Here is a 21,999-nt window from a genome sequence, read left to right on the forward strand (position 1 = left end):
GGGGAAAATTCAGATCAATCAAGATGGGACATTAGTGTGCACAAAGAAAAGGCTGTTGATCCTTTGAGCAGATGTCACTTTTCAGGAAAAAAGTGGATACAACTGTAAGACAAACTGAGTTTCTTTGCAGTGCTGATTAGAAACAGACATTTTTCTTCAATAATTGAAATTCCTCTGACTTTGTTTTCTACGGAGCCAGTTCTTCAAATCTCATAATTATGTCTGAATTATGTTTCCACATAAACACACCTTAAATTTTAAAGTTATCTCCTGATTTGGAAAATGTGACTCGTTGGAGCTGTATTTTTTGGGAGCTACATTATCCAGACACAGATAATGCAGAAATTACATCTAAAAGTAAGAAAGAAGAACAATGTATGGGAAAAAAAAACCCACCACATTTGTGAACTAGGGAAGAAATCTGCAATTATTTTGGTAAGAAAAATGAATGATGCTCTGTTTATAAGGTTATTTCCATTGTTATTTAAACACTGCTCTGATAACATGTCAGATTTCCACAATGACCCACAAACTTTTAAGATGAACTGAAGATTGGAAAGACTTATATTTTGTCTTACTGCAGAATCAAACAGGAAGGCTGCTATAAAGTATTTAGTCATACTAGAACACAAAACAGGAGAAAGGAGAGATCAAGTGAAAAACTCTTTAGGCCTTGAAGCTTCCCCAAGCAAAACCTGTATTGCAAAACAACATATCCTTCTGTAGGATCATCAGCTGCTCAGGTTTTACCCTTGCTCTACTTTTGCTGGGCGACCTTGTCAACAGTATTCCTATCTCTATTTTCTCTCTTGTGTGTGAAAAGAAAACAATTCCTTGCCTCACAAAGATGTTGTCAGGTTTATGGTTGTAAAGTGACAAACAGACCCTAATTGTCATGATATGCAATAGTTAAATTTCTATGAAGTCAATGATGAGGTCAGGAATGATTCAGATCAATCACAGTCATGTGAAAGAATGGGAAATACACAATGGGTTTGTGTTTGATATTTATATTCAGTGAGAAATCTCTCTGTGATTCTGTGATTGTATACAAGGCACAGCATTGTAGTGGCTTTTCAACTGAATTTAAATGCCTTTTTTAAACCCAGTTTTCCTCTTTACAGAAGTTTGGCAAAAGTGTATTTAAAGAAGGCGTGTTCATAGCACCTTCTTTGGTTTTTTTTTAAGTACTCCTGTCTCAGTCCTACTGCCCGTGGAGACTGACTTACTATTGATGTTCTTCAATGAATCAGACATTCCCCTCAGGGGGGTGTAAGGAAGTCACTGAGGTTTATGGGGAAGGTGGAAGAGAAAAAGAAACCCTAAATCATGCTCTTTCTTACTCCTGAAGATTTGTGAGATAAACAAGTTTCACTCCGACCTACAAACTAACTACTCAGAAATAAGCTGGTATTTGTCACCTCGGAGACTTAGAGGAGCAATTTGCTAAACCTTTATGGCGTCCCCTAAGAAATTTTTAAGATCCAAGTACTTTTGAACTTTTAGCACATCACTTTGAGCCTCAGCGCAAGACACAGTTTCCCCAAACAGCCCACTGCAGTCTCATCCTCACCACGTCCTCGGGAGCAGGGCAGGCAGCGCCGGGGGCGGGCAGGGTGTTTGCAAACTGTGGGACACCCGAGCCGAGGAGGCAGCCCGGGCCGGGCGCGGGGAGCGCGGCGCAGGGGGCGGAGCCGGTGGCTCCCGGGCCGCCGGAGCCCATCTGCAGCCGGGAGCACGGTGGCCCGGCCCGGCCCGAGCAAAGAAGCGGAGGAGAAAGCAGCTCTCCGGCCAGTTTGGTAGGTGAGCTGCGGGAATCTCTGCTGCGTGTCGTCCCGTTGCCCCTCGCGCGTTCCGAACTAACAGCAGCCGGGTTGTTCGTTTCTCTAATGGCTAAAGCGAGCAGCCGGGGAATTAAAATTAGCGAAAATAGTTTGGTTTTCTAAATGCTTTTTTTCTCTTCTCTGCCTGGCTTCAGGGATTGTAAGAGCTGATCTGTTCAGGGGAGGAGGGTGTCTCACTTCTCCGCGTTTCAGGAATTGCGGTTCCCTGCTTTAGACAAACGAGTTTTCCAACTGCTTTGTTTCCAAGGTTTCGGTGCAGTCCGCATCCATTAACGCCGTACGCGCCTGCCCCGCTCCCGTCCTAAAGAAGGGTCTTGTCGGGATTTGGGATTTCAAATTCCTGTGATAAACGAGACTCAAACTTCAGTGTAGTTTTGATGTCTGCTCTGTGTAGCCTTTTAGCAGATTCCCTCCAAACCTTTGATTGTGGGGCAGTCGATTATGTTTAAGGGGGGAAAAAAAGACAGAAAAGTATCAGAAGCTTTCTGTGGCCCTTCAGGGTCTTTCTCATGCCCTGAGCCTTGGAGGGAAAACTCGCAGCCACTGGAGCATTGCGGTGAAACAACCCATTCAAAGGCGCGCCGTTTCCTCCCGCCCCTTGTTCCAGCAGCCCCTCCCGGCTTCCTATTTCTCCAAACGATTTTTTTTCTACAGGAAAAGTGTGGGATTTTTTTTTCCTTCTTCCACTGTTCCCACATAAGAAACTCGCAGATCCGGCTGGGAGTTTCTCCGCGCAGCCCTGCGTTGCAACACGGGGACGCGCCCCCGACAGTGCTGGGGCTGCCGCCCGCCCCGGCCTCGTAGGCGCCCGATGAGCCCGGCCGGGAGCGGCTCTGCTGGGGAACGTGGGCACGGAGGCTGCCACCCTCCCCAGCAGCTTTTGGGGCACCCCATAGGAAAAACGGCGGGAGAAAACTCATTAGGCAAAAGGAGGAGAGTGAACGCTTTCAAAGACGGCGTCTGCGCTAAGCAAAGCTAAAAAAAAAGAAAAAAAAAAAAGTATCTTTTTTTTTTTGTCTGTGCTCTTGGCTAGGCTGAGGAGCTCCAAACTGGGGAGGTGTGCGGGGATGGGCCCGGCCAGCTCCCGCCTTTGTTCCCCCGAAGGGGCGCCCGCAGCCGCATGGCTGGAAGCTGTTGCCTGCCTGCCGCCCCTCCCGGCCGCTCCCGGGCTCCGCGGGTGCCCCGGAGGATGGGGATGGGGCAAGGCGCGGTGGCGGGGAGGATCATGATCGCTTTGCGTTGAACTGGGGGGGTCGCGGGGCTGCCGGGAGGCGGCAACAGCCATCCGGGGAAACCCCGTGGGGGCGGCGGGGCGTCCTCCAGCCCGCGACTTTCCCAGAATGTTCGATTCTCCTGGGTTTCAAAGGATTTCGGGAGAGCTGGCGGTGCTCTTGTTGCCCAGCCAGGAGGCGGGCGCGGGACAGAGCCGCAGACTCGGCCGGGCTGGGGGCGGCAGGGCCCCAGGAAAGGGGGAATCGCTTTGGCTCATCCGCGCTGCGGGGAGCACAGAAAACACCTGAGCTGTTTGGGGAGAAGTAGCTTCCTTAACTGCTTATGCGTGAGATCTTGGGAGTATGGGAGACTGACATTACGCCGGCGTAAGCGACTACATTGAGTGCAAGACAATGATAAGAACCCCTGCAACTGTCTTGGTTCGGCGAGGCAGTGGAGAACTTGGTACGTGCTGAAGCATCCTCATCGCGGGACTTCCCAGCCTTATGCCTGAGGATCTCTTAGCAGCAGTGTTGAAACTACTAGTGCAGCTGTTGAAATCTGGTTTGTATGATGCTGTCTCGTTCTCACTTTTACCCATTTCTTGCATTTGTCCTAGCAGCTGGAAAGGGAAAAGGATGGGGCTAGAAAAGCAAAGGATTAATTTTTAAAAGGGAAAATAGCTGCAATCTAAGGGTTTTTTTCTTGTTGAATAGGGCAGGAGACAGTAAGTCACTGTTGATAATAGCCACAGAATATTCTAGCAGTATTCCAGAAGGCTGGACTGTCACATAGAGCTGGGTGTTGCTCTGGTATTACAGATGATACTGGTTGTTTTGCTAGAACTAGTTTCATAGAAGTCCACCATCTATTATATACAGAAATGTAGTATCTCAGTAAAATGTGGACTTTTTTGCAGGTAAGGGTTTTGGAGTCTGTTTGCTTTGTTTTTCTGCTTAGAAATATAATAGTATCTGCTTAGTGTTTGTCTTCCACTAAGTGAAACAAAACTGTATCACTTTCTGCTTTCTCTGAGATCCCAAATTATTGAGAAACAAACTGGTTGCTCCTGCTGCTCAAAGCAGCAGCTGGGACAGTCTCTCTGACATCTGGCCAAACTGGAGTAGTGAGTACTGATGCTAGGAATGGTAATTCACCTACAGATTAGGGAGAAGCATGTGGAAAACCCTGCAAGTCATCGCTTATCGTTGGAAATGCCAGTGGCTCACGTGTTTGGTGTCTCTCTGCACCTACAGTGTTATGGCATCTAGGATGTACTGAGCATTGCCTCTCTCATGGTTATCCCTCTGTGCCTGAGCAATTGCCTAGGTAATCCTTTAACTTGAAGATGTTGGTTACTGAAAGGACAGAAGCACCAAGGGGGTTTTGCTGTTGGGAAACCTCCCTCTGGTATTGTTGTTACTATGGTGGGTCTGGCTGTGCCTTGGGACTGGCAGAAAGAGGTGGAGGGCACCAGAACGTGATGAATTAGCACTGCACTACCGGCTCTTCCTTCCACACGGCACTTGCAGAGTTCAGTCAAATTCCTTCCTTAGCTTCTTAGGATGTACACATCTCAAATGAGGCTATCTTAGACCTCCATAATAACTAATCCTTCAATTCCTGTGGAAAGCAGCATGGCCCACCTCTGTGAGGCTGGCCAGAAGTGAAAGCAGGATTTTTCACCAATAAAGGAGACATTGTATATTTGGAATCTTGTTAATGTTTGGCAGATTGTGGTCCAGATCTTGTACTGAGCTGTGTACGTTCCTGAGTTTTCAAAAACTAAAATAAGAGTCATGGACATTAGAGAGGTTCCCCTCTTTCATAAGTATTTCAGGTAGGACATTTGTCCCTCCAGCAACAGGGAGAATGCTGTGGAAGGATCTTTACAAGATGACACTTGACTTATATTTTATAGTCAATGGGGAAACCACCACAATGCATGGAAGCAGGATGATGAAAGACCTTCATTTTGGAATTGCAACTTTTTAGAATGAACCTGTACCAGCCCTGAAATATACTTGTTGCTTGGCTCACTGCATAGTCTGGTCTTCAACTCAGAATTGTGGCTTGGAGATGCTGTGGCTGCTATATGCCGAAATAACTCAGAAAATCTAACAGATCACAAGCAGCTTAAAAAACCTGCAAACAGATGACCTCAAAAGAAGGGAATGTTGTAAGCAAAAGCAACTTAGTTGGCAGGGCTGTTGAAGAGGTACATACATGTACACACTGTGAAGACCACAGGCTGTAGGAGTTCCTGCCGTGGCTTTCTGCAAAGCAGTTTCAGGTCAAGGTTGACTGTCCGGTACCAACTCCAGATTTCTGAATGTAGTTTAAAACTTGAATAAAAGATGTTTGGTCACTCAAAACTCATGGAAATGGTGCCATGCTCTGAAGGTACACTGTGACCTTTCAGTTGCAGCAGCTCAACCTCACCAACTTATGGTAGCAAAGGATTTAATTGGTCCTTTGCATCTAGAGCTAAGGAAAGTTTCTTCAAATTGAACATGCTGTTGGCCTAGTAAGGCTGCTCATATTTCTTCTCCTATTGTATCCTGCATCATTTGTGTCTTCCACTCTCACTTCAACTAAGACCTGAGGAGGTTTGTCAGACTAAACAGACCTTTTGTCTTAATGCAGAAAACTTAGTTTTTCTTCTTCTTTAAATTATTACTCATAAGTAGCAGTTTACACACATCACTGCAGCCCTGTGCCCTCAGCCCTCCATTAGTTGTGTTTTTGTATGGCATATGAAACAGAGAGAGGAAGGATGAACTTTCTGCTACTTGACTTGGTTAACTAAAGGATGCTTATACTTTAACTTTGCACTGTGCACCAGAGTATGCAATCCATGTGTTTTATTGTTAAAACCACACAAAGTGCTTTCACAACTCTTCCCTGTAACTTTCCTGGATTCCAATAACATTTATTCACTACATTTTTGGTAAGGAAGCCTTACAGTGGGTAATAAGGGTGGCAAAGGTGCCCCATACTTATGACTAATTGTTTTCTGAGGTTCTGGCTGCTTTGTCAGCAAGACCTGAGTAAAGTCCCGTGGTAATTACAAATACTGGCTTTCTAGTGCGTTGTTCTCAAAGCTCAACTTTCTAAAATGATCTGGCTTTTTGTTTTTCTTTCTTAAGTCATGCCTTAAGTCATCCCTGCCTTGCAAGCTTCTACTCCCATCTTTGTAGCTTCCTTCTACAGTCCACAGACTGGTGTTTTGTGGTTCTGTCTCACTGAATTTCATTTGTAGTTTCTATTTAACTCCATTTCACTAAACTGTCCTCAGAGCAGTTCTTAATCTGTTGTTGTGTGAATGTAAGTGCTGTAGGCCGTTTGTTACATTCTTGGCCTTGTGTGTGTATATATGCACACATATATACAACAGACATGTATTTTTATACGTGCAAAAATATTAATTTACTGACTCTTGATGTCATTGACTACTGTGACCTATTATCCTTTTCTCCTAAGCTGAGACAAGTACTTCTGGTTAAATGCAAATACACAAGCTCCTTCATTTAATTTACAAAGACTGTAGTCTTGGAGAAATCTCACTGCTTATTAAACATGTTGGGAGTGTTTTGCAGCTCCTTTGTTTGACTCTCCTTATCTGATTTGCATCTGGAAGCTAGGCCTGAGGAATTCTTTGCTTAGTCCGCTGTTTTTGTGGCTTGTTGTGGCCAGTGGCTTATTAGCAGCTTTCAGAGAGGGCATTTGAGCTGTGGTGAGCTGGAACTGCAGGATGCTGTTCCTCAGTGGCTGCAGCTCTGTGCTTCTCGTAAGTGCATAGGGTGGGGGAGGAGGGGTGCTTTGCTTTGCTTTTCTGCCATGAGCCTGTGCTCTTCCTGCTCCCCATATTTAAGAACAACAAAAAGCAGGCAAGTGTCTCCCATTCAATCCCTGCCCTTGTTGCATTGCAGAAGAGGTTGTATAAAAGCCAAAATTCTCCTTAGTTCCCACAGAAGTAGGAGAGGATTAATGGAACTCATCCCACCCCATTTGCAGACAGGCTTAAACAAAGCCTTGCACCGCTATTATCCCAGCCAATGTGCAGCTCCTTTGTATGTGCTGAGGTGGTTCTCGATCCACATTATCCTAAAATCCGAGATGCTTATGTCTTTCTGGCTGGCCTGAGGCAATCATGGAGACCCCCAATATGCATGTAGAAGTCTTCAGTACTGAATCTGTTTTTGAATTTTGAAAAAACTATCAGCTTTCAATGTGAACTATTTGACTGTCTTGAAAACTTTAAAATGTGTAAACTACATTAGAACCTTGAAACTTACATAATCATATAAAAAAATTGAAATTAAACATTTCACTATTGAACTAGTGGAAAAGGGTAGCTGGATATAAGAATCCAGATCTCACAGAAGTGCTAAATCAGTGGTGAAACATTATGCTCTCTTCTGTAACTTTCTCCCCAAAGAGACCAATCACTTCCCAAGAAGTGGGATCTTGATACAAATAGAGATTGGAGAACATGAAACTTACAGATTTGCATAGTGCTTGTTTCTTTAGGAGTCTGGTTACTCAAACTACCTCTTGTGTCTCTTAACTATTGCTTCTTCAGTTTCAATATTACAACTATTTCGAACTTTTTTAGGTCAGTGAAGACTGCATGAATGCTTTCAGAATCGAAGGCTGGAAGTTAGGAGAATAGGACAGTCTGATGTGTTGCTATTTCCAGATAATGATTTGCCTCAAGTTAGGGTGACTCTTTAGTTGAATTTAAGGTGCTGTTTGTGCAACTTTAAAATTAAAGTAATTAAAAATACAAGTTCTTTAACTTCCATTGGTATGTCTTGAATGACTAGTACTTCATGCTTTTATAAAAAATGTGTGCATACATATGGTATATATAGACTTGACATTTACACAGCATCTGCATGTGTTGAAACAGTTTTATCAAATTAGTGCTGAACTATCCCAAATGGTAATTAATCTCTTAAGAAAATAACTGCAGTACAAATGCTAAACAAGAAGTGAATGTGTGATCAGATAGGCTGCTTGCTTGATTCGAATAATATATGCATTTCCTGGTAATGAAAGAAGACAACCCACTAGATGGGATTATGCAAGAAGCAGACAGGGGCATTAATAACTTTCCTCTTCGAGTAGAATACAATATTTCTCTCTTTCAGCTTAAGAGCTGGTGGTAGCTGTGCACAGCAGTGAATGGGAGATGAACAAGGGTGGACTCTGTTCAGGGCCAAGGGAACAGTGGGCAATGTCTGACTGTTCTTAAGTGCACGTAGATCTGTGGGTGTATGCAAAGATGGAGGGGCTTGGGGAATATTTGCTCTTGGTGATCTCAACAGGAGGCCTTTGAAGTGTAGTGAAAATGGCAGCTCCACTACATTAGTGGGAGGGGATGAGCTATTAGGGGTCATCTTAAAGAGGTTCTCCTCTTCACTAACACTAATCAGAAAGCTCATATTTTATAATTAATTAAATATGCATGTGATTCCTTAGATGTGGATAGAAGTATTGTTTTTCTCCACAGAGCAGCTTCTTTTCCAGGCTGATCCCAGTTGTTTTAAAAGGAGTGTCTTAAATTACTGAACCTTTGTGTGTGTGTGTTTTGCTTGAGGTACAGCTTTGTGTGTGGTGGACTCAGTGTAGCGCTGGACATTGTGCTTGCTGGGGGTGTGTATGTGATGGGGAAAGCATGGCCTTGAAACTGCAGAGCTGGATACCTCCCTGACAATAGAACTGAAAACCAGGCTATGTTCCTGACTACGTCACCTGAGTCATCAAGATGGAAGAGTTTTTAGCAAAAGTGTGCTGGTTCTGACTGATGGGATCTTAGGATGGGAACTGGCACTACTGTTCTGCAAGCAGCACCCTCAAACTCTTGTGCATGTGTTTTGAATGTTGCAAGCAAACCTGCAGATTTGTCTCCCTGGGCTCTACTTGTAGGTTTGGGAAAAGAAACTATTGGAGTAAAGGAACTGATGCAGAAAAGGGTGATGCAGGACTTCTGTCACGCTCAGTTGTGTATAGAGCATAAAGGGTGTCTGCATGGCAAGTCAGCATGCGACTTGGCTGAGGTGAATGGGCCATGCTTAGGAGAGACAGGCAAGCTTAGGCACCTGAACTGATCTGGGAAGTCTGGATGGGATGATGCTTTGCTATGTGGACTCAAGAGTTAACCTCTGATCTGTGCTAACCTCAATACAGAATGTAATAGAGCACTAAGAAAACCCACCAGGTCCCATACCCTGTAAGTTAACCACTATATTTGATATTTTTAATTCCAACATGTTTTATCATCATTGGTCAAACTGAAAGTGAAAACACAATCCTTTGGCACAAAACCACCCTGTATCCTAATCTAAAACTGAATTTATGAATTCTCATTTGTCTGTCTTCCCACCTGGTAGTGGAAGTGACCCACGTAACATCCAAACTCTTGCTGCAGTATGGGACATCCATCTTTAGTTTGATGCTGAATTGGGATCATAGGCAATAGTATTGTCTGAGGAAGAGGGATAGACTGGGGAGCAGATGAGAGAATATTTACTCTGGAATGAAAATCCTGAAACCTAGAAAGTTCCATGGTACAATGGTGTTACCCTTCTGTTTAAACAAGCCCTTCACACACTTTCTAACTCACTGCATTTTTTTAAAGTATTCTTGCTGGGCAAAAGAAAAGTTTCTGAGAGGCCCCAGAGAAAGATATCTTGAACTAGTCTTACTGTCAGTTGTGTCAGTCTGAGAGAATTTGACTTCCTCTTTTAGTTTGGCAGCTAACATGGAAAAAGTCTGCTTCAGATAGTTGTTCAGCTTGATCTTCAGGTATGGCCTGCAGACTGGAACAGAAATCACCTCAGGTTTGTGGGGAAAATAGGCAGGCAATAACACCTCTAGATCTAGCTGCAAATAAATATTTGAATGGGCTTACTTAAAACAGCAGCAGAAAGAATTATTGATTAGGTGGAACCCTGATGTTGTAGCTCTTCAGCTGAAACATGTTATGAAACAGGAATATTCAGTATTAATGCCTAACTAGAGAATTTGCAATTTCTTGTCTTCCAGTGTTGTTTTGTACTGGATCCTTAACTGCTTGATATTTCACAATTGCTTTCTCAAGCATGGGGAAAATAGTTTTCTTCAATGTTCAGCTCAAAGCTTGCCATATTTAATGGGATGTCCTTCTTGCAAGATTGTCTGAAATACACTTTTGTAAAGAGGTGAATACACTAATATGGGATAGAAAGTAGTGGCAAGCAAGCCCTTTGTAATGGCTCTTGTGGTCCTTGCCCACTTTTGCAGGCAAACTCTGTTTATAATATCCTGGGAGTAAGTGATAAAGAATCACTAGAAAATTCGTTACACCACTTGCACAGAAGCTTCCAGGTAAGATTCCAAATACAAACAGAAATTATCTACTGTAAAATGCAAAGGAGATGACTTTCCAGAGGCTATATTAATGGGGCAACATTAACAGCTGCAGTTAATGTGCTCTGCCTCTTTGCTACCTATTCTTGTGTTTGTACATGGGACTAGAAAGGAATGTGTGCCAGTCTCATACGTTTTTAAATGCTGGCACTGTATAAGTGAACTTACTGAAATGCAGACTGCTTTAGAGCTCATTGCTGCCAAAACAGATGTGGTGGGTTGTACAATAGGTGTCATTTCAGTGTTGGGAGCTTTGTCCTAGAGCTCTGACTTGTCTGTGTGGAAGTTAAGTGCTTAACTAAGTCCCTCTTCTCAGAACATGAGGACATGTGGCCTCAATCATGTCACTGCCAGACAGAAACTTCAGAGTATTATCCTTACTGTCAGTGCAAAGAAAAGGCTCTTTTCAACCAATCTGCTGCACGCAAAGCAAAGTAATTCATGTTGGTGCTTGTGCATTCTATGCAAAATTCCTTGAACTAAATGACTCATATTTTGGAGACTCATTCTGGAAAATGCCATCCTTCCTTCTAGCTTGTACAGGAAAGAATCTGCAGTGGATATAGCAAGTTAAAACAACTGAGAATTGCAGTCTAAAGGTAGAGTGGTGCTTGAAAGGTGGTCTTGCTCCTCCTGCCATCTCCATAGTGGCTGTTTTGAGCAACTGATCTTGATGAAAGCAATTTATGAAGGCAAATCTGTCCATTCTGGTAGATGTCTCCATTTAGATTGGCTTGTAGCAGCTGGGAAGCTTTCAGCTCATTTTAGGGGAAACTGAAGAAATCACTCTCTTTTTCTTTCCACCCAATAGTTACAGTAAGTGCAAAACCTCTGTAGAAACGAAATCTCTACTAGCAATTAGCTGCTTCCTGGCAGTGCTAAGCATTTACAACCTGTTTCTGCTTCCAGCCCGGAAGGAATTGAACTGCTTTACTCAACTGCCATCTAAAGCTTTGCCATCCTTTTAATTTCTCTGCCAACATTGCTCAGCACTTGCAAGTTTTAGACATCAGTGAGAATTAGCAAGTGGGCATAGCTTTCAACAGTTCATTTTTCTAGGTGCTGTTGTAGTTACTTCTGTTACAGAACTTCCGAGGAAGTGCTGTACTACAATGCCCATGGTTTTTAATAAGGGGATTTCTCATGACTGAGCAATTTCTGAATCATTTAAGGAGTTTGTGTTTTGGAAAGTGTTGAAAGTTCACCTTCATAGAAAGTCAGGTGTCAGTTCAGTCTGAGAAGTCCTCAACGCATGCACAAACAGCATCTAAGAATGCTGGTGTACTATCCCAGGAAACTATACCCCGAGTGGGAATTGCAGGCAAACTAAAAAGCTTGCAGGTGAAGCCTGCATAGGAAACTGCAGAAGATGGGTTATATGTTCTTGAAACAGAATTTGCAAAGCTACTGTCAGTCATTGCTGCATTATACTCCTTATTGATGCAACATCTGTGACCTGACTCTAAACTTTTCATGGATCTTTGGAGCACTGGACAGTTTCTTTTTGTTAATTCCACTGCCATTGTGACTGTTTTCCTACAGAATACTTTTCTGAATTGGCTTCCATTCTCAACAGTTTGGACAGAACAAGAACAGCAGAATTTCTCACATTACTTGAAATTATTTTCTTTGCAGTCTGTGATTTCTTTTCATCTTGATGCTTGCAAACTATGTAGGAAGGCAGATTTAGCTAAGTAACTTACTGCATCTTTTTTCTAAAGTGACCTTCCATCACCACGGCAGGACGTCCTATAAGTGACAGTATGTAAGTTGCTTAGTATTTCTGTTCTGCTTTTTGTGACATAGCTCACATAAAAGAAGAACTTGAAGATTAGTTTCAAAGCAACTGCTTAATATATAGGAAGTTTTTCAGGTATTATGAAGTGAAGGAGGAGGACATAGGCCAGGGAACAGATAACAGATAACATGACTTGTGAAGACATGTCAGCAACAGAAAAATGATCAGTGGAACCTGGGTTACATAATCTTGTAGCTAAAGCTGTAAGCAGCAAACTCCATTCAGGCTTTGCTCCCATTAACTCAGACACTTTCTTAATCTTCAATTAGCCAATCAGAATGAAAAATCCGAATAAACTTGTGTTTTGGTGGCTTATTTGATGTGTAAACTTGACTAAACGTCCTTTCGGTGTAAACAGTACATAAATCAATACTGGAGATGGAAGAGTTCAATTTCACAGGAATTATAACTGTTTAAATTGCTTCAAACACAGCAAAATAAGTTTTATATTCTACTTACACAAAACTCTCAAACATATCAAGACATGTTCTTTGGACCCTGTAGCCCCTTTCTAACCAGATTTTGAAAGCTTCAAGAAAATCCAACTCAGTCTTTTCAGGATTGTCCCATGCTCACCCTAGGTTTGACAAATCTACCTGAATTTAAAGCCAGGCAGTGATAATCTTGGCCCATGCAGCTTTAACTGCAGCATATCTGCCTCTGTCACCTCAGTGGCTGGACACATTGCTTTGGCCCTTTAGAAGGTGTTGCAGCTTAGAGGACATCTCGTGTCACATTGTAACATTTAACATCAGGATGGAGGCGAGCAGGATGGAGGGCAGCTGAACCAGGATGAAGCATCTCTACAATGTGCATTCTAACCTGGGCATCCCTTCCACTGTCAAACAGGCTGATACGGAGTAGTTCATGTGACAAAAGTATCCTAACTTTAGAGCAAAAGCCTGTCCTAGGACTTCAAAATTTCTGCAGTAACGCAGCCTAGCAGTAGCCTTAGAATTGAAAAGATTGAAAGCTTTAGAAAACAATGTGTGTTAGATCTGGTTCTACAAAAAGAAACTCTTAAGTCCTATTGTGCACTTAGGGTAGGCACACCTTGACCTCAATTAGCCACTTTCTGATACTTTCTTCAGGGATTCAGCAGGTTGCTCTTTGGGGGCAAGAGGCTGGGAGGAGCTGAATTTGGCTTGAGCAACAATATAAACTCCAGAGCTGTTTTGAGCTGTGGTAGGTTGGTGTGGTAAGGATGAGAGGACCTCAGCTGGCAGCAGCAGCCTTTGGCACAACCAAGGACAAAACATGGACAGAGAAATCAGCAGCTCTTCACATGACTTCTGTTTGGAATAGGTAATGCTTGAGGTCTTCAATCTTTCTAAAACATCTTCTGAACTTTAACTAAGAGTTGCTGATGTGAAAGGGACAGTTGCTACCAGCTGATTGTAAGAAATGCTTCTATTTAAAATAGTGTTTTCTGGTATATCCTGCATTTCCTGGTAAAGCAACTTGTGATCTGAACTTATCCTCTCTCCTAGGCAGGAAGAGTGAAAAAAAACTATACATTATGATCTTTGTCCTAAAATGCATGCTGTGCAGGGGTGTGGTGTATTGAAGCCCAGCTTGTATATGGTACCACATGACAAAATTTGTAGCTGGGAATTTTAAGATGTTCTCTCTGGGCAGTCTTAGTTAGTCTCTTGGGTTTAGATTTTTATCAGGGTGGTGTTAGTAGGAAAAAATCTCCATGTTGGATGTCTTTTGTGTGAATGTTGTCTCTGTGTGATTCTTCTTGTGAGGGGCTGTGCCTCTGGTGTTTCATGTTTAGGGTGTCTCTGTTTCTTTAGTATGTCTCGTCTGTCTCTCCTTAGCTGACTTTCCAAAACTGTTCTATCCTGAAATAAACTTCATACTGACTTTATTCAAATATTGACTTCTGTGAACAGTTTAAGTAGCTCCCTAGGGATCTGCTTTTCCATAGTGGTCACTCTACAAACTATCGAGTTTGCAAGTCAAACTATGCCAGTTTCTCTTATACCCTAGAATGTACTCCAAATGCAAAACACAGAATAGCCAAGAGTTGCTACAGTGAGTCATGCTTGTGGTAATGCTGAAAGGTTAAAGGAGCTTGTTGTTTAGGAAAGGCAGGATTGCTACAGGATGGCAAAAGCCTGCAGTACTTGCAGCTGGGGGGAATACCAGTTATAATCTTAAATCTGCTGGGAAGAAAGGCAGTTACAGGAACTGTGTATGGATGCTTGATTCTCACAGTCTCGTTCCAATCTTAGAGGGGATCTAACAGCTTTCAAGCCACAAGTAAGAAAATGCACACCAAGAGGCAAAACACCTTAATTATGGTCAGAAAAATGACTGTCAAGCACGGTTTTATCTCTGTTCCATGGTGTTTCCTCTTGCTAGGGAGAACATATTGGTGGTGAGTCTGATTGTTTACTTTTCCTGGAATGATGAAATTTAGACGGCAGCAAATAGCTCCTGTGGTGTTTCAACTTGTTTTTCTGTTAAGGGAAGGAGAACATGACGAAGCCCAAAGGTTGGGTCTTGTAAATGGGCTTTAAAAAGTTCTGACAATTAAAGAGACTCTCTTTGTGCATTGGTACCTTCAGCGCAAGTCTCCATACTTTTTTTGAGAGAGATGGGCAAGTGGGTATAGGCCTCCTTAAATTCCATCAGTATTGCTCATCTATAGGCACAGGTTGAAGTTTTACCTGAGAGAGATTTTTCTGAGGAGAATTCTGAATAACTTCTCTCTATGTAGTATTACCATAATGGTTCATCTAATCCCACTGAACTAGAACAAGGAAACAACACACCAGACTGTTCCAACCCTTAGCCAGTTAATTTTATGGCTTGTTTTTTCTCCAAGGAAAAGCTTAAGCTCTCCTTCCAGCATCCTTGACTTCAGGAAAGGGGTGCTAGGGAACAGAAAATTGAGTCTATTCATGCGTCTTGTCCCCTGCTAGCTGCTCCATATTTAGAGCTGTTTCCATGATGATTTCTGTGCTTTGTGGTGAATTTTTTTTTTTGTGAGTTTGTGGATTTGGTTTGAGTGTTATTGGTGTTTTTGGTTTTTTTCTCGATTTTTATTCTTCCCTAGTGGGAAATAACTGTCATGTGGGTTAGTTTCACTGCTAGCTCTCAATGACCGTGTCCTGTGTATCTGTGGTGTTGACTGTTGTCTCCTTTTACCAGATGACATGGGCAATTGCAGAGTGTTTCCCAAACTTCTTATCCAAGTGCAATCTAAAGACGTTGTATTTGGTGATGAGGCTCCCTGTGTTTACCAAGGCAAACTTTGCTTCAGGTGGTTAAACAGATTGCCTTGTGCTCCCTTTGTTTTCAGTCCTCTGCTTTCAAGTTTATCATGATGACAGTGAACAACCTAACTGCCTGGTATCTTCAGACCCACTCCTTCAAAAGGAACTATCAAATATTGGGATTTCTGTAACACTCCAGCTTGTCTGCATCCCTGTGCTTCATCTGAAACTAGACTAAGCTTTGCAGTAGTGTTCTATTGTAAAGTTGCTGAGTTTATAACTCTGAGGTGCATTGTTTAACATCATGTTTCCAAAATAAAAAGGGTTTAAACTGATACTATAAAAAGCGCTGACTGACTTTTATTCACCAAACTGCCCATACAGCTTTTCTGCTATGCATTACAATCTGCAATCCTCAGATACACCAATGCATGGTTTCCATTTTGAGCAGCTGCTCCTCTTCCTGTAGCATCACAAAATTGCCCCAGGTTTTCTTAGCTCTGTATATTCTGTGGTGTTCTGATCATGCTATCTACTTGCGAGACTTCAGGTGGCTAAAACAGTCTCCAAACATTAGTGTTGCACATAACTTCTGACTTGAAAGCAATAGCTTGTGTTCTCTTGATTCAGGAGTTGTTTCTGTGCAACAAGTGCTTAGTTTGTGGGATGTCCTTCCTTACAGTGCTAATCCTACATTTCTTGCTTGACGGCTATTTTTGGCTTTTCACGGGATGAACAAGTAGTTGCTACTTCAGGCTGTTCTTGTTTATTATATAGCACAGACAACTCCGGCTGTAAGAGCAGAATTTTAAAGCACAGGGCAAGCAGGCCAGACTTGGGTGGCTTTTTGCGCTTTGGATTCTCCATTACACCCTGGCTGGTAGAGGAGAGCAGCGCCGAAGCGAGCGCTGTGCGGGGCGGAGAGGTGTGCCGCGTCAGCGGTGCCCGGCGGGAGGGCCAGCCGTGTGTCCTTGTTTGTCACCGTGTGTCCTGTGCCGTTTAACAGCCGCTCGGTGACCGGCGCGGCCTGAGCGGAGCGGGGCTGGCGGGAGCGCGGGGGGCTCGCGGCCCCTCAGCCCCTCAGCCGTTGAGGCCAACGGCCTCGCTCCCCTCAGGCCGGCGGGCTCAGCAGCGGGGCTGCCAGGGCGCTCCGCCGCGGGGAAGGTGCGGGACGAGGCCATCGCGGCACGCCGGGGCTGGGGGAAGGATCGGTGTGGAGGGACGGCGACACGGAGCGCTGCCGGGGCTCGGGCCGCACCGCTGGCCTGGCACCCTCTGCCCCGGGAGCACTCGCAGGGCCCCGCCTGGCTCCGGGTATTCAGCAGACCGCCGGCCCAAAGGCAATTTGTAAACCCGGCCATTTGTAGGGTGCGGCGCTCTCCGAGCTTAGAAGAATTTGAAAATGTTGTCTAACGGCAGTGGGGATTTCTAAGAAAGAGGTTTCTGTGTCAGTCTCCTCTTTCACTGGCCTCCACAAGCTTGGGCCACTGACCGCCTCTGACTTGCTGCCAGTCAGTTCCTTTTTTATTTTGGGCAATGGGAGGGATGCGCTTATGTGGGTGGTGATGGGGAGTCACTGAGTAGTCAGGTCATTTCCATGACCAAGCCTAAAACCAAATGTGTTAATAACAGCTCACTTAAACTCTTCTCCTCTCCCCCCTTCAGAACTGGCAGGTGTTCATGAAGGAAAGAAACACATGAAAAGTTCTGATTAGAACAGCAGTGTTTGCGTCAAGATGCCCCAAAGGGAAAATACTCACCTGCAAGTCTCGTCTTTCAAAACTGCCTGCGTTCTTTCAATCAGAGAAAAACGTTTTTTGAGAAAGATGACTTGTGAAGTCTGTGAACAAAGCTGTCTTTGCAAGGATACTGAATGAAAGACATCATGCCTTATAAGGGACACTTATCTTGAAGGGTGACACTGTGCTCTCAAATTAAACCACAGGTACTGTAAAAACATTGATCCTGAACAAGAATAAGGATTATAAAAACTGCATCAGAATGTTTGTTAGTCCCAGAAGAGTCAGAAAATGCCATTTTTTGCAGATATGTGCCACTTGCTTCATACTGTGTCTCATGATTTTTTGGGTACCATTTGATAATCACATTGTGAGCCATATGAAGTCCTATTCCTACAGATACCTCATAAATAGCTACCAGTTTGTGAATGACAGCTTGTCTATCAGCAGGGATAACCTGAACAGAGTATCAAGCTACCAGTACTTGATCAACCACAGAGAGAAATGTCAGCAGCAGGATGTCCTTCTCCTATTGTTTGTGAAGACTTCTCCTGAAAACCGTCATCGAAGGGATGCAATTAGACAAACTTGGGGTAATGAGAAGTATGTTCGTTCCCAACTTAATGCCAACATCAAAACCCTTTTTGCTTTAGGACAACCAACAGACCATCTGCAGAAAACATGGAAGCAAAAAGACCTTGAGCTCGAAGACCAGAAATACCATGATTTGATTCAGCAAGACTTCTTGGATACTTTTCACAATCTTACTCTTAAATTGCTTTTGCAGTTTAGCTGGGTGAATGCCTACTGTCCTCATGCCAGGTTCATTATGTCTGCAGATGATGATATATTTATCCATATGCCAAATCTTGTTGCTTATCTCCAGAGTCTCACACAAATGGGTGCTCAAGATCTCTGGATTGGTCGTGTCCATCGTGGATCCCCTCCCATAAGAGACAAGAGTAGCAAATACTATGTTCCATATGAAATGTACCAGTGGCCCTCTTACCCTGACTACACAGCAGGAGCTGCATATGTAGTATCAAATGACGTAGCAGCTAAAGTCTATGAGGCTTCATTGACTCTGAATACAAGTCTTTATATAGATGATGTTTTCATGGGTCTCTGTGCCAATAAAATGGGAATTGTACCACAATATCATGTATTTTTTTCTGGGGAAGGAAAGGCTCCATATCATCCCTGCATTTATAACAAGATGATTACATCTCACGGACATGTAGATGATCTTCGCCAGCTCTGGAAGCAGGCTACAGATCCCAAAGTTAAAAAGATTTCTTCAGGGATTTGGGGTAGAATGTACTGCAGACTAGTCAATATTATGCTTCTCTGTAAACTGTACTATGTGGACACATATCCTTGTTCAGCTGCATTTTCTTAATACTTGAATATCTGCATTGAAGATCCACTGAGCCAAGACAGAGCAACAACGTTTTAGGTGTTTATCCAAAATGTATGTAAACATGGAAAGAGGTAAAATTTACACGTGAATACTTGGGGTGGGCAGAGGGAGAGGAAGAAGATGGTCCCAGGCTCTGTTCAGAGACTTATTGGAATAGCTCTCCTGTTGTACTTCAACTTTTTACATTGTAGCCTGTTTTTTTACACTCTTCAAGGGATGCAAGCCTGGATTATAAGTGAACTATAGTGGACTTGACTTCTAGACTTTGAAATGCTTGTTGAAAATGTCTGTTTCTTTGAACTTGTCTGTAAGTCTTGATTGTTTTTTTAAAAACTATGTGAACTAAGGCATGTGGCAAAAAAAAATCTGTTATATCAAAATGGAGTAGACCTTTCAAAACATGAGGAAAGTGGAACTTCTGACTCGATGAATGAGACTATCACAGTAGTTTAAGGTAGTGTACCCTCTACAAATATTCACCATTTCTCAGTGCTTCATACAAAGTCAGTCTGGACCTGCATAGTTGACAAACAGTGAGTGCTAGAAGTAAAGACCTGCTACAGTTGTTTTCTCAAGGCTCCCTAAATCTTTGAAATAGGGAAACAGTGTTTGGATGCCCTCTGACTTGGTGGTTTTAAGCACCAAAGGAACCCCCTTTAAAACTTGAAGGTATAAAAGTCAAATACTGTTCATGTAACTGGTTGGGCTTATATTTCTCTGTCTACCAGAAACTGAATCAGTATATTTAAACAGTCAAATCTTTAATAAGCAAATAAGTTAAATTAGTTTTCATTTAATAATGCTTCTGTTTTCCAATATTTGTGGTTCTAGAGATGAAAAGCAAGCAAAAGTCCCTGAGAAAAGTCAAGAGCTAGGTTGAAGACTTAAAGACTTTATAAAAGCAAAACTTCATGCTTGTACTAACGTCGAGGGAGGATATTTTCTGTACAACCTTTGACTTTGCATTGATGGGATAGGGAGATGGTGATTCACAGAAACTCAGTACACAAATCAAAATAACTTAAATATTTCTCCTGCAGTCAAAATTGTCATTATAATTTCAGGGTTGTTTGCATCCACAAACCCCTGTATCTTGAATACATCTCAATGTTAATATCACTTGCAAAGGAACAAAATACCTGTGCTTTTTAAACCAAAATAGAGCTGAGTGATGTGCAAACTGCAGCCCTTATGAATTGTCCTGTGGTGCCATGAAGATACTGCAGAGAGCCAGAGTTGCAGGATGTCTGCAGCCCTTGCACAGCTCAGTCACGGTGCTTCCACAGACTCTCAGGACAGATATCTTGGTTGCTAATTGCCATAAACCTGTGGTAGCTGTACAGGACTTGCTGGTTTGAAGCTGTGAGTAGTAAATTTGGTTTAACTAACTGCTACTGCTCTTGGAGCTGTGCTGCACGTTTTCTGGTTTGAATGGATAATGGCATCTGTCAGTATAGACAGAATCCAGGAGTGAGCTTGCTGACTGTTCTCTAAGCTGTTCAGATGGAGGGTCGGTAGCTACTGGAATTAAGTCAAATATGTAACTTTCTGTAATTGGTTTTGCAGAAGGAAGATAAGATTCCTAACTGGACCCAAATGCTGGGCATATAAAGAGCCCACAAATAAGTAATTTGTCAGTGTCAGAACAACTGAAGACTATAACAGCTATACTTCAGATGGAACAAAACCAGTTCCTTTTCTTGCCTAAACAAATGGATAATAGTACTGGGGATGTAAATCTACATAACCTGTTGCATACAGAGAAAATAAATGCACATATAGAGTAAGTATTATTCTGTATTGAAGGAAAGCTGCTTCATCAGATTTCTGATTTGTTGTGAGCCATTTAAATCAACCAAGCTGCACAGAGAACTGCACTGCTAGGAAAAGCCACCCTGTTCACTGAAGGGAAAGAGGGTCTTCATATGCAGTATGCAACCAAAATGTACTAGTAAGACTAGTCTTCCAGCTTAACTGTGTGTTGGGATTTGTTTTCACTCATACAAGCAAAAGTAAAGCAAGCTTTAAGTAGCTTTAACCATCTGACATCTAAAATGCTGCTTAAATGTAGTTTGCCATTATCTGAAAGTCACTTTTGGCCATTGAAATACCTTGTTTTACAGTTGGTTTGAGTTTTGTTTGGATTGTTTCTTAATCTTAAAAGGGCCTTGATGTTTGTAGTATGCATTTTCTTTTGCTGCAGTGAAGTTGCTTGTTGAATAAAAAGGAAAGCATGAAGGCACACCTTTCAAAACATGGAGACATGGAAAACTTCATATTTTCTGGTTCTAAACACAGCTTAAGATTTGTACACTTCCATCAGGAATCTTTTTTAACAATAGTCTCGGTGCTCCAATGCAGGGCTGTTAGTTTTACTTCTACAAATAAAACTGTATCAGCCTGAATGGTCACGCCTCATTAAGAGTTTGACATTGTTGCACAGCATATTTAATGCTAATTTTTTTTACCTGTTTGTTTGGTTTGCATCAGTTTCCCTTTGATATTACTAATTTTTATACAAAGTATTCAATATTTATTCTTAAACTTTGCTCTGTACCACAGAAAGACAGTTGTTTTGTAAAATTTGTTTTGAATAAACAGACTTATTTCTTTTAAAAAAAACCTAAACAATACAGCAAAGGTAAATATCTCTTGTTGCTTTCTTTGTAACTGACAGGATCAGTTCTGATAATTTAAAGTGTTGTTCTGAGCTCCCTCTTACACAAGGACTTCAAACTGCCCCCCACTCTCCCCTGCCCTCAGTGTGTGCAAAAGGCAAAATCGGTGTTCCCTAGAAGACAGAGAGCTCACAAACTTGTTTACTAAGCTTCTAGGTCTAAAGTTACATAAAATTGCCAGATATTAGAAGCTTAGCCTGTTGTTATAATTTGTATGTTGTCTTCAGGCAGCTGTTCCTCTGGAGATGTGTATCTGTCTACACAAGATTTCAGATCATACTTTGCACCTTTGGAAAAGTAGCTAATGATTTGGGGACCAGACATGGTATTTTTATAGGATATAATTAAATTCAGATAATTATGATTTGTATGTCTCTCCAATTTGTCTGACATAATGTATCAAGCTAGGGTTTTTACCTTTTGTATCAGGTGGCTTCAGTGTATGAGACAGGGGCATAACTTAGTATAAATTATCTAAATGATAGTGAAGAAGAGAACAAAGGAAATGAAGTCAGGATTGTGGCATTTGGCTTCTTGGGAGGGTGGAGTTTGTTGTGGGTTTTTTGTTTTCTGGGGTTTTTTTATTCAATTGTTCCCTTTGGCCTAGAAACTGCAGTTCAGCTAAAATTTGGTTTGCTTGATACTTTTTGTTGAACTAAGTGATT

The 21,999-nt window shown here is 42.5% G+C and overlaps 2 protein-coding genes across 15 annotated transcripts in view; one reads left to right on the forward strand and one right to left on the reverse strand.

The window, feature by feature from the left end:
- MCF2L2 (MCF.2 cell line derived transforming sequence-like 2) overlaps positions 1–21,999 on the reverse strand; it is a 155,583-nt gene that overhangs the window by 56,420 nt on the left and 77,164 nt on the right. The window lies entirely within an intron of this gene.
- B3GNT5 (UDP-GlcNAc:betaGal beta-1,3-N-acetylglucosaminyltransferase 5) lies at positions 1,604–21,698 on the forward strand. 6 transcript variants are annotated; one of them, XM_085069141.1, is made up of 2 exons: positions 1,604–1,803; positions 17,163–21,698. In XM_085069141.1, the coding sequence occupies exon 2, from the start codon at positions 17,499–17,501 to the stop codon at positions 18,633–18,635; it is 1,137 nt and encodes a 378-aa protein (XP_084925267.1). In that variant the 5' UTR covers positions 1,604–1,803; positions 17,163–17,498; the 3' UTR covers positions 18,636–21,698. The 6 variants fall into 6 exon arrangements, with proteins under 6 accessions (XP_084925267.1, XP_084925264.1, XP_084925266.1 ...); XM_085069138.1 differs by having other exon boundaries at positions 1,604–1,799; XM_085069140.1 differs by lacking the exon at positions 1,604–1,803 and adding an exon at positions 3,232–3,620.

The sequence above is a fragment of the Lichenostomus cassidix genome, chromosome 9 (genome assembly GCF_008360975.1).
Source record: "Lichenostomus cassidix isolate B80296 chromosome 9, HeHo_3.0, whole genome shotgun sequence".
NCBI lineage: Eukaryota > Metazoa > Chordata > Aves > Passeriformes > Meliphagidae > Lichenostomus > Lichenostomus cassidix.

Coding starts and splice junctions, on each gene's coding strand:
- B3GNT5 (XM_085069141.1), top strand. CDS start 17,499: ATGTTTGTTAGTCCCAGAAGAGTCAGAAAATGCCATTTTTTGCAGATA.